The 12,986-nt window shown below is 46.6% G+C and overlaps 1 protein-coding gene across 1 annotated transcript in view; it reads right to left on the bottom strand.

The window, feature by feature from the left end:
• Positions 1-12,986, bottom strand: part of LOC135219574 (polyamine-transporting ATPase 13A3-like) — a 445,505-nt gene that overhangs the window by 367,874 nt on the left and 64,645 nt on the right. The window contains exon 5 of the mRNA XM_064256451.1: positions 291-451. Within this exon, the coding sequence (XP_064112521.1) occupies positions 291-451 (161 nt within the window). The remainder of the gene's footprint in view (positions 1-290; positions 452-12,986) is intronic.

The following is a 12,986-nucleotide window of genomic DNA, read 5'->3' as shown; positions in this document are numbered from 1 at the left end:
GGTGTAGGATGATAGTTTATAAGGTATACATTTTGAAGATCGAACTGTTAAAATAGGTAATTGTAAATGTTTTTAGAAGTTTTTAAAAGATGTCAAGTACCCGTGGATTTTAGCTATACGCAGTGGTTATGGTCCCTATCCCCCGCAAATACCGGAGGTTAACTGTACTGCTAAATTCTTGCACTTTTCCTGTATTCTGTAATTGACAACAATGTACTGATTAGCTATTTTTTATCAGGTTACTTATAGTGCTATTCAAACTCAGCAATAAAAAATATAAATGTACTCACTTTTGAACTGGCTGAGTTAGATGAGTAGAATCTGTTGCTCCATTTTGTAAACCATCTGCAGCTCCATTTGCAAAATGGGGTGTCACTGCATACTTGGGATCAAAATTTGTATCAACTCCCTCAGTCTCAACTGGAACAACTATCAACTGACCATCAGCATCCTAGAAGTTCAAACACTATTGTAAGTTTCCTGCAACAACAACTGTTATAGAAGAAAGACTATAGCTGGTTCCAACAAGAAAACTGACAAAACCAGTTCTGGAGACCTCTTTCTAGAAAATTATTTGACAATATAAATTTGGTAAACATGTACTGGGCCAAAAGAACAAATACCCCCAAAAAAAACAATTTCTGAAAGTAAATTGTACTTTTCCCAACTATTTAAACCTAGGTCCTTTAGGAATTACTTAGGGCATAGACTGGATACCGTCGCTGAATTCTTAACAAGGTGGTTTGGTAGTTAACTACTGGTCCGGTTGCTGATAGTCTCTCTGACCAGATGTAAACATTCCAATTTGCTTTCAGCCCAGATAACAGACTGAAGGGTGGCATGAGGTGGGCATTAAGTGTAAAGGCCCTAGGTTTTATAATTATGAAAAATACAATTTACTTTTAAAAATTGTGCTTTGTTCCTACATGATATACAAACCATCGGTCCTTTACAACAGTAAGACTCACTGATTGGTGGGAGGAATCGGAGTGCGCTCCAATGAACAGACCGGGATTCAACCTACCTAGGCTCCTCTCCTGGTCGTTAGAGCAAGGAAGAGGATCCAGCCACTGGCATTTGATCAGGGTTATGGAACTGAGATCAGAGTCAGTCTTCTGGGCTTTTCTCATAAGGGAGAGATGCACGTCGCCCTTATGAGAAAGCGAAGAACCATATGTCGGTGACTATAAGGCAAATACAAGTTATGGGTTTGTCTTATGTCAAGGTCCCCTTCCCTGCCTTGTAAGGGAAGGGGCGGATATTTGCTTTTATTTCTAACAAAAGGAATAGATAGGTTACTCTAAGGAGTGTCTTACCTACATCTATGCTAGGTCCAGGATGTATGGCCCATATTACCCGTTGGGAAAGAGTAGGGTGAAAGGGATGAAGAAGAACCAGTCATACTCAATTGTACCATAAAATGAGACAAGATGCGAATCTGTCCTGTTAGAGGAGCTGGGTACAAAACTTGTTGAGCAGCCACCTACGGTCCCAAGGAAAATGTGTCTAACGACCTGTGGGCAATGGCCCGAAGGTAATGAGACCCCTGCCTTCAAGACCTGTTGAACCAACAGGTTCTAATGGAATGAGAGGGACGGGGGAATGCCCCTGACCTCGTGAACTCTTGGATGAAGTGTACTGGTGTCGTCGCCAGCAGCAGATCATCTCACGAAGCCAGAAGGAAACAGTGTTTTTGGACACCTCTTTCTTGGAACCACCGGTGCTAATGAAGAGTCGTCGACATTCAGGCTGGAGATGGCGAGTCCTCTTCAGATAGCACTGTAGTGCTCTAACCCGGCAAAGTAGCATCTCGTCTGGATCATCACCAACAAAGTCGCGCAAGGAGGGGATGGAAAAGGACGCAAACCTAGCATCAGGGATCGATGGATTCTGAGTCTTCGCTACGAAATCCGGGATGAAGTTGAGTGTAACAGATCCCCAACCTCTTGAGTGTTTAATGTCAAAAGAAAGACCATGCAATTCGCCCACTCTCTTCATCGATGCCAGGGCCAACAGAAAGGTGGTCTTGAGGGTCAGGTCCCATTCTGAGGACTCTCAAAATGGCTTGTACAGGACATGAGTCAGGCTCTGAAGTACAAGAGTCACATCCCACGCAGGAGGCCTGAGATCCATGGGTGGGCAAGACCTCTCGAAGCTCCTCACGAGAAGAGATATCTCGAAGGAAGACAAGATATCCAAACCCTTTCAGCTTTAGGACCAAGGCCAATGCAGCCCTATAGCCCTTTATGGCTGACATGGAGAAGAGCTTCTCTCGGTGAAGGTAGACTAGGAAGTCCGGGACCTGCTGAAGAGTGGCTAGGACCGGAGAGATACCCCGTCCACGACACCAATCACAGAAGATAGCCCACTTTCCATGGTAAACTGTTGCAGAGGACGGTTTGAAGTATCCTGCCATCTCTGTTGCTGCTCGACAAATAAAAGCCTCTCACTCACAAGAGATGGTGAATAACCTCCAGCTATGAAGACACAGGGACTCTACTGCCTGGTGATACCGTTCGACATGCAGTTGACACAGCAGATTCTGCCATGGGGGGATCTCTCTCGATGCTTCAGAAAGAAGAGCCAGGAGGTCGGAATACCAAATGGCCTGAGGCCATTTGGATGCCAACAGAATCATTAAAAGATTCTGCATGATCTACATCCTGCTAATCACTGCCTGAATCAGGCAGAACGGGGGAAAGGCGTAGACTTCTAGGTTGTCCCACGGTTATTGGAATGCATCCTCTACAGCTACCCATGGATTCGGAACAACGGAGCAGACTTCCACCTTTCTGCCACGTCCTGGTGTAGAGACCATTCAGTTCCTGTCATCTGATTCTAGTGGCTGAGCTTGTCTGCCACTACATTCCTCTTTCCTGGCATGTACCTGACTGACAGCTCTACCGAGTGAGCTATTGCCCTCTCGTGCACCGGCATTGTCAACCGTTGTAGCTTGAGAGAGGCAAGTCCCCCTTGCTTGTTGACATAAGCCACTATCGTGGTGTTGTCACTCATCAACACCACAGTGTGTCCCATCACTCGTTCCTGGAACTCTTGGAGGGCCAGGAAGGGAAGGTGCCTGTCATGAAGGTTCCACATTCCTGCAGTCAGCAACTCCTCCAGGTGTGCGCCCCATCCCTCGTTCAATGCATCTGAGAACAGGAGCATGTCTGGAGGGGGGTGGACAGATCCACTCCTACGATGAGGTTCCTGTCGTCTAGCCACCAATCCAAGTTTCCCCTAACTTCCTGTGAGAGAGGAACAAGGACAGACTGAAGATCCTGTGACTGGGACCAATACTTCCTCAGTCTCCACTGGAGAGACCGAAGGTGAAGATGCCCATGAGGGACCAGCTTCTCCAATGACGACAGGTGACCAATCATGACTTGCCAGAACAGAGCAGGTTGTTCCTGTCTTGATAGAAACAACCGCACTGCCTCTCTGAGCCTGCTGATATGAGAGTCCGAGGGGAAGACCCTTGCTGCTACCATGTCTATCAATATGCCCATATACAATGCCCTCTAATTGGGTTCGAAATTGGACTTCTCCAGATTTATCAAGATTCCTAGATCCTAACAAAACTTGAGAAGGCGATCCCTGTCCTGTAGCAACTGGGAGCAGGAGCTTGCCAAGACCAACCAATCGTTGAGATACCTCAGAAGATGTATCCCGAGCGAATGTGCCCAAGCCGAGACCAGGTTGAACACTCATGAACACCTGGGGAGCAGTAGAAAGTCCGAAGCATAATGCCTTGAACAGGAAGACCGTCTCCCTGGGGACAAAGTGGAGGTACTTGTGGGAAGACCGATGAATGGGTATTTGGAAATACGCATCCTTCAGGTCTACCGTAAGCATGAAGTTGTTCTCCCTAATAGAGGCCAACACTGAACATGCTGTCTCCATCTTGAACAGAGTCTGGCAAACGAATCGGTTCAGGGAGAAAGGTCTATGACTGGTCTCCAACCCCCAAAAGTCTTTTCTATGAGAAACACTCGGCTTTAGAACCCAGGAGAGCAGTCCAACACGACTTCTACAACGCCCTTGCTCACCATCCTCTGCACTTCTTTTAACAGTGCTTGGTGTTTCAGTGATCCCACTATGAAAGAAAGAAAACGGACCGGGTGGTTGGTGAGGGGTGGTGGAGACTCAAAGGGGAGTAGATAACCCTTCTGAAGGGCATCCACTAGCAAAGTCTCTGCTCCGTATCGCTGCCAAGTTACCCAATGGCTTGATAGGGACCCCCATCAATGGCAGCAGTTAGAGGGGAACGCTGACCCTAGTGTTTCTCCTTCGTCTTCTTACCCTTACCTCCCTTATCCGAAGGCAAGGCAAAGGGGCGTGATGGTGCTCCCTTTGAAGAGGAGGAAGAAGGCTGGGTCGTTCCTCAAGATACTTAAGAAGCGCAGGACTTCTTTGGGGTCGAAGAAGAGGTAGCCAGACTCGAAGGTTTAGCCGCAGTCAAACAAACAGGCATATAAGCCTTCGATACTGCCTGGTGAACAAGCCGGTCCTTGTCATTATCCCCCTGCTTGTTCACCACAGCATCTACCTGTTCTATTGAAGAGAGAGGTAGAACCCAGCAAAGGTCCATTCCTTAAGGCCAAAACCTACTTGGAACCAAGCAACCTGGTTACTCAAGAGAGAACAGCGTCACATCTCTTGAGCACCAGGTTAGCACACAGGTTAGCAGTCTGATGGGCCAGGTAGGTAATAGCCCTACCCCCCCACTGACACACCCTCCCAATGGCTGAGTCTTCCCCCAGGGTAAAGGCACCAGAGGAAGCAGTGACCTTGGACACAATGAAAGACCACAGGTCCACCTAGAAGACTGCTTGGAGAGCTGCCATGGCGGTGGTTTCCAACGTCGCTGCCTCCTGCTATGAGATAGAAATACTCTCACCAGTCAGGTGCTGTAATGACAGACCCGGATCAAGATGAACCAGGTCTGGGTCCACCTGCTTGGTCGGTAGAGACCTTTCTGACGGCATGTAAAAGTGCCTCTGGCGAGATAGACGAGGGGGAAGAAGTCTATCCGATCGGTTGGACCCGAGTGAATTCTCTTGTCCCAAGACAAGGTTATTCCCTTGATCCAACACTTCGTCAGCCAAGGCTGACCACAGAAGTCCCGTCGAAGCCTTGGGTTCCCTCTTGGGTCCCCAAAAAGATTTGGGGCCTGAGGGGGCAATCTCCAGTAGTAAAGGTCGCAGTTGCTTCCCAGAGATTGTTTTGCTGATGTATCAGTGCGACAAACTCCGCAAAGATCCTCTGTATCTCGGGGGTGTCCGAATCCCTAGACAAAGGGCCATCCAGTACTTCCAGGGATTGTTCCTCCCCCATGAGGGCGAACCATACCAGACCCCTTAGATCCATCCTCAACGACTTTAGCATATGTTTGGTGGGGTCCTAAGACCCCAGGGACGTAGGCCGCTGCGACCGAATCCCGTGGAGATGACTTTACAGGATTCCTGCTATTCATCTCACTCCTCTTGGTGCAGCCCGAGGAAGTAGAGGGAATAGGAAAGGTGGATCGGATGCTCTCGCTCCTCCTAGCAGCGTTGCAGCCAGGGGGGAGTGAGTCGTGTCCTTTCACCAACCCATGGTGGTGACAAGTGGGTGAGTCTAGGGGAGCACGATCATGAAGATGATGCACTGTCCAGAGGAGAATGCATCGGTTATCACCACAGTGTAGCAGTGCTGCTAGCAGTGACGCGGCTCCCTGCCTGGGGAGACCGAGTATCGTCCTCACAACGTATCCCAATACGTACTCTAGAGGCCGAAGCCCCTAAAGAGGACTGTACAAGGGGCCTCCTCTTAGTCTCTCCTGATGCTCTATCCCAGGGGACAGAAGCATCAACCATGGCTCCTGATGAAGAACCAGGCTTGGTCTTTGCAGGTGTGTCCAAGCCATGGCTTGGTCCTTTCTCTTCCCCCGTGTCACTTGCGAACAGTCTCTGGTGTGGCCGCGGTCCCGCTGGCAGTACCTTTGGAACTATGGACTGGGGGCGAACCTCAGTTCGTACTACAGAGGCTCCAGAGACCCTGTCCTCTGAAGGCGGAGTCTCGGTTCCCTCTCCCGCAGGAGTGGGGGAGCCGAGAGAGCCAACTGCCCCCCCCCCCCCCCCCAAAGGGAGTTACACAGGCCCTGAGAAGCCTTGAGGTGAGACTTCTTAGGGGGCAGAGAGGTTACCTTCCCCTTCTTGGGTTGTGAAACCTTTGAAGGGGGAGGTGAGGTGGTGGCTTTCTCTTCGACAGCTAACAAAGGAACATCAGCAGGAGTAGGTCCAGCAGCAGGAGCAGGTCCGGCAACAGGAGCAGCTCCTCCAATAGGAGCAGGGTCGGCAACAGATACAGGTGTAGGAACAGGGCAGGGCAGGGCAGTGGTTCGTGTTCCGCAGCTGGCATATCAAGAGGTGACAAGGGAGGGGCAGGGAACCTCAACACTGTCAACAATGGCATCCCAAAACCAGGAGGGGGAGGCATTGGTGATTTGGATGACTGCAGATGTTGCCCTCCAACCAAATAAGACGTTGCACTCATGGGGTGATGTGCACACACTAGGTGCGGAGGCGTGTAGTAACTGAGCTGGGACACGGTAGCTGTGGTAACGGTAAATATGGAGTGGGTAGCAGCGCTGCTGGAAGCACAGTTGAGATGGGCAAGCAGCGCTTCAGCCGAGGGGCGCCCACAAGTCCAAGGGAAGACCAAGCCTGGCCTAGTCCCAAAACCTCACCTGCAGAAGCAAAAGTCGGGTTAGGGAGAGTCAATCCTCACTCCGAAGGAAGACCTTTGAGGCGAGCAGACCCCCTAAGAGGAGCATTACCCAGGTCCGAGGCCCCAACCCCCCCTCTTCTTCCTCCCCTCAGCTTGTTGAAGGACGAAGCAGAGAGAGAGGCCTCCCCTGAAGGGATGGCAGTCGGTACAGGACGGTTGCCAGGAGAGAGGAATGAGGAAGAAGGGTTTGCAATATTTGGAGTGGTTGGGGGCATATTGCTCCCCACCACGGTTTTGGGTTTCCTCACATACCGCCTCCTCCCTACAAACTTCCTCCACTGGGCAGCTGACCACAAGGAACACTCTGCACACATTATATATTTCAGTTACACTCATGCCCTCAGCATGAAGCACAAAGGGAGTGAGGATCTTCCTCGAAAGAGGTGTGGCTCTTTCCACACTTCTTGCCATCTACCCCGAGGCAGCGCTGGCTGGGGGTAGAGGGCAGCAAAGGCTGTAAATCCAGGGTTTGCTGATCATTCACAATAACACAAGCAATCCACATTTATACAGAGAAAAAAAGGATGAATCCTACTGGGATATTAGATGAAAGAAAACACCATAACAACAGTAGGGCAGAGAGCGGTGAACATTCATCTTTCCACGACGACGGCCGAAGGAAAATTGGATTGTTTACATCTGGTCGGAGAGACTATCAACGGTCGAACTGGTATAGTAGTACCAATCTAAGGTGAGGGTTTGGGCGTGTCTAAAAGCAAAAACACGCATTGCCATATCTTCAAGTTCTTTGTAGAGGCGGCCAAAGTCAAAGTTCTGTGATTTCTTACTAATCACCCAAGGGAAACATTACCCTTAAGTCTTAACCTCTGTCCTGTACAGAATATCCTCCTTTCAGAGTCTAGTGAAAGGGGAATGCCCACTCTAACTGTCTTAGAAGGGTTCGCTGGTATAAGTTTATTTTTCCTTTATTCAGATAGTGTGTATTGGCATTAAAACTTCAGATATGAAACAGTTCTTTTTATTCTTCAATTAACTTATTTATTAACAACCTACATGAGAGAAAACTAAAGGGAAATCATGGATATGATAAATTTCATAAATTAATCATTTCTCTATTTTAGAAACATTCAAGTAATAAATACAGTATATCTAATAAACATGAATGATAATGATACACTTTATTTAACCTCGTGCTTCTTTACTTATTCGTTCAACTGTAGCTTTACTAACTTTTGTTGCCTCAGCTGTACGAAGAGTTGCATTTGCAACATTAGTAATGGGTCCTCCGTTCTGTTTCTCTATTGTGAAGTATCTTAAAACATTTCTTCACTTTATAATGTTAATATTAATGACTGGTTTAACACAATTGTCATCGGGACCTGTGTACAAAAATTACGATTCAATCATTTTTGGAGCAAATTTATCAATTTCAGTTACTAAACTGCTCCCTTTACCTCATTAAAATTTTAATAAATTGATGTTTGGCAACGCTAGACCAATTTCAATCCTAACAACGGTATTTGGTTTTTTTTTCATCTTCTCTCCGAATATTCTTTTTTCAAATTCAGTTGACTGTTGTCTTGGAACGTTCTACACAAGGAAAAAAAATTAACATCAAAGATGAAAAAAATAAAACAATTTCAAATTCAAATTTCTCAATTTATAGAAAAGTTCAGATAACAGACATCTTTTAAACATTTAATCACATACAAACACACACGTGTTTGAGCGCCAACTATATTTACATCCGCTAATCCTTACCTTCACTATAAAGGACCCCATCATATAAGATTTGACCATTCTTAAGAGATTAACGAAGGGTATATTGTTCTTGACTGACAGATACAGATTTCGATACTTGACCTGAGAATCGAGATTGTAGATGTGGCAACATGTTTGGCACGTTTCTCAAATATGATATTGGAAAACTTAAGAATGTTGATCATTACAACTGTATACATAAAAACCATGTTTAGCAAATATTTCAGAGTAATTCCCTTCAGTTTTGGCATATAACAACGACCTATAGTCCATAAAATTTTCCTTAGAATAGAAGTTTGGCAACGCACGTAAATGACTTTCGACCCAACAAAACCCTCACCATAGATTGGTACTACTATAGTTAACTACCAAACCGCCTTGTTAAGATTTCAGTGGCTGTGTCCAGGCTACGCCTTAAAGTAATTCCTACTGTAAAGGACCAACGGTTTGTATATCATGTAGGAACAAACTAAATGATAATAAAGGACATATTAACCTTTAAAAACAATAAAGGACATCCTAACCTTTAAAACAAATTTTTATTTCATATTTTTATTAGTTTAATAGCAAAGATATTAATCAACCAGAGAGAAAAGAATGATGGTCAGCTAAATAAAAGTAAGAGTTTTGTAACTAACTATAAATTAGTTTTTTGTCTGAATACAAATCACAAAATTCTTTTGACAAACATACTCTACTATTTAATAATGAATGATTGTTAAGAACTTTATGTAAGTTCAATAATTTGATGAGACATCACTTTTAAGTTGTCACTTCATGCAGCTGCCAAGCAATTCCAAGCTTGTCTACAAACTAAAATAATAATAATCAGTCATGAATGCTGAAAATTTACTTCTCAATAAATAAACCTGACTACTGTACCGTACCACCCTGGGGGCAATTAATACATGACAGTGACAGCTGCACTTCTTTATGAAAACTTTGAAATGGGAACTGGAAATGAGTGAACGTACGTGAAAGTGAAAGCAATCGAAAGACATGAGTGGCAGAATTTACAGCAGACCTCAATGTCACACTAGTACTCTAGAGACAATGATGATGATGATGTCAACACATTTTTGACACCCATTTAATCAAAGCCCATTTACTAATGTCCCCACATCTCACATCTGTAATACCACTGTATATACAAAAGCTGGCCTTTGCAAGCCCTAGTCTTTTGTCTAACACACATAAGAAAATCTATGATATATTAAGATGCATATACCACCTGGACCTTCAGGTAGCAATCAGTCACTATCCTTCCTTTTCATGCAGTCTGGAAACGAGGTAAAAATTGGAAACCTACCCTATTACCTAAGTTAGGTCAAATGATGTACACATGCCTAATTTTGTTTAAATCAGTCAAACGGTTACCACATAAGTTGCAAAGGGAAGGGGGAAGGAGGAATGAGAAGGGGGGTGCAGGTTTGAAACCTACCATATTACCTGAGGTAGGTCAAATGATGGGTAAAAGCCAAATTTTGTCTAGACTGGTCAAGCAGCCACCACATAAGTTACAAAGGGAGGAGGGGGATGGTGGAAGGGGAAGGAAAGGGGTACAGGTCTGAAACCTACCCTATTACCCAAGTTGGGTTAAATTATGGCCATATGCCAAATTTTGTCTAGATTGGTCAAGTACTGTGGATTTCCATAGCGCTCAAACATATGGACAAAAATATAGTCACATACAAGACGAAGGAAGGAGCAACTTCCATTTCGGCAGCAGTTGAGAACTTGTAATCTGTCATTGCTGAACATGAAGTAAGAATTTTTTTTCTTGGTTAACTTGTTTTGACTAACTTTTGGCATTAGGTCATTTATTTTTTTCTATTGTTGAAATAGGTTTTTGATGATAATGACTAATAAAAGTGATTAACAGAGAGAGAGAGAGAGAGAGAGAGAGAGAGAGAGAGAGAGAGAGAGAGAGAGAGAGAGAGAGAGAGAGAGAGACTCATTTGATCTAAACTTTTCAAGAAACTCATTTTCATGTTGAATTTTGAATTTTTATAATTTCTTTTTGAGAAATTGTAATTTCATATAAAATTTTGAATTTTCATAAATTCTTTTTTATCGTAGAATAAATTTATATGAAAATGATTACATAGTGAATGTGCCGGACAAAGAAACTGAAACAGGAGCTCGTAACCAAGTTTGTTAAGTCTAATGGGAGTGAAAGACATGCATGATCCGCCTGTCCCCGAAACTTTAAATGGTTCACAAAGCTTTCCTTCTGCTACCTCTGCCTCCACGGAAACCTCTACCTCTTGGTCCGCCTCGTAGCCGGGCTCCACCTCTGGCCCTGCTACTTCCGGCATGCCTGTTGTAGCTGTGAAAAGCATCTCGTGACTCCTAGGCGGGGTTGAAGGCTGGGGAGGTCATTATGGCTGTCGAGGTTGAAGGCTGTTGAGCCGGCGGAGCTTGTACTAGGACAAACTGTTGCTGCGGTTGAGCCTTAGATGTTGAAGGCTTACTGACCTGGGAGACCAGAACCGCTTGCACGACCGCCTGAGGCCAGGAGGCCTGGTAAGGATTAAATTTCCTTGGCCTCTTCTTGGGTCTGGTTTGGTGTCCGGGGCTATCGAACTTCCTTTTGGAAGGGAGTCACCAACGGACCCAAAGACTCTGGATGCCTCATGAAAGACGTTGTTGACCTCGTCTTTCGGGAACAAATTTTCGCCCCATATTGAGGACTTTATGAGTCTATTAGGCTCATGCCTTATAGAGGCACTTACCAGGACGTACTTCCTGCATGCTCGTCTCACCATCACGAAGTTGTACTGGTCCATTTGGAAAGTGTGTAGTAGAGCTTTCGTAAGGACCCGGAACAATTGTTCTTCAGTATAGGTTGATGCTACCAACTCCGCCACAGTGACGGAGTTGATAGACCTCCCCAATCCAATCCTTGCCTCGAATTCCGCTTTGACCAGGTGGTCCGGAATCCTAGGTAGCTTCTCAGTAAATAGATGGAAGCGCAATCCGGATCAAGCTTACCTGCCGTAAACGTAGCCGGAGCGTCATTCCAGAACTCCACATCTGCGGGGAAGAGTAGAGAGGTAGCCTCTGTCTCTTCTAGCACTGGCAAGGGCTTATCCTCCGCCGCTGCTTGCATAGTTAGCTCCGCCACCTTGGATGTACAGGGCGACGGAACCCCGATTGGAGTCACAAACATGGTAAAGTTACCTTTATGTGGCGTTAGTTTGGTATTAACGCAACCCCAGTCGGAGAGGGTGCGAACCCAAACAGCTTGAGCTTGGTCCCTAGGGAAGATCACTGTCTCCTTTGGGGCCTTGTCTACTCTGACTAGCGCATGTTCTGCTAGTCTGACAAAACCAGGGAATGGGAATTGGAGACCCGGTGGGAAGAGCTCTAAGTCCTCCAGCGGACGGGTTCCGCACCCTTCAATTGTCAACTTCCCATCTGAGAATGGGGCATGCAATGCTAACTGCCACGGGTTGTTACGTATTGTCAAATGGCGGTAGCTTTGACGCATCCGGCACTGTCATAGACAGCGCCGGGGTTCCGGAGTGGAGAAATCCGGTCAACATCTCCTCCAGGGGCCTGATCCTTTCGGTCAGAGAAATTATTGCCTGGCCTGAGGAGTCTGAACCCAAGGCGAGTCGTATCGACTCAAGCCTCTCGTCAACCACATCCCTAACCTTCGACATTAGAAGGTTAGCGAAGGCCTCCTGGTCAAATCCGGACTCCGTCACCTTGGATTTGGCGGATTTGGCTCTCGACCCCTTAGGAGGGGGAGAATCCTTGGCAGCAGGCGACTTCACAGTAGAAGTCAACGGCTGTGGGGCAGACGACGACCCAGTCGCCGCTGACGGAGTCTGTTTCGATCCCTTTGGAAGGGATTTCGGTCTTACCGATTTGATGTTGGGAACGACGAGAGCGATCCTTCCCAAGCAGGGGTGGACTTAGAGAAGCCCAGGAAAGAAGAGGAAGAAGAAGGAGTAGGACTTAAGAGACTACCTGCCTCACTTACCTCCCCACCTACCTCCTCCTCAGTGGCCATTGGTTCAAGGTGAAGGCTGATGGCCGCCACCTCTTCCTCCATTAGATCCTCTTGTTCCTCCGGGATGGGCAGCGTCTCCAGACGGATGGATTCTATGATAGGGGCGGCGATGTGCGCCGGAACAGCCGTCGTAGCCATGGCCCCCTTGTACAGAAGGGAGCACAATTGTCCATCCAGGACGTACGGCTGTCCCGCCGGCGCATTCTTCCCGAATCCTGACACCCATCCTCTAAGCGCCACCCTTGCCTCATGCTGGGTGGCCAAGGCAGCCTATCAGAGAGGAAATCGAATTAACATTCCACTCGGGGAATAGTATCTATAAGAAACTTCTCAAGTTATTATAACCGAAATTCCATGCAAATGATGCAGTAAAGATACTTACCTGTTCGTCAGTGAGAAGGGACACCATCTCATAGCAGACGGTGCACGCGTCAGGATGCCAGACCATGTAGTGCTCGAGTTGTACAGCGCA

Source organism: Macrobrachium nipponense, chromosome 1 (assembly GCF_015104395.2).
Source record: "Macrobrachium nipponense isolate FS-2020 chromosome 1, ASM1510439v2, whole genome shotgun sequence".
In the NCBI taxonomy this organism is placed as follows: Eukaryota; Metazoa; Arthropoda; class Malacostraca; order Decapoda; family Palaemonidae; genus Macrobrachium; species Macrobrachium nipponense.
This window is presented reverse-complemented; position numbering and strand designations above follow the sequence as displayed.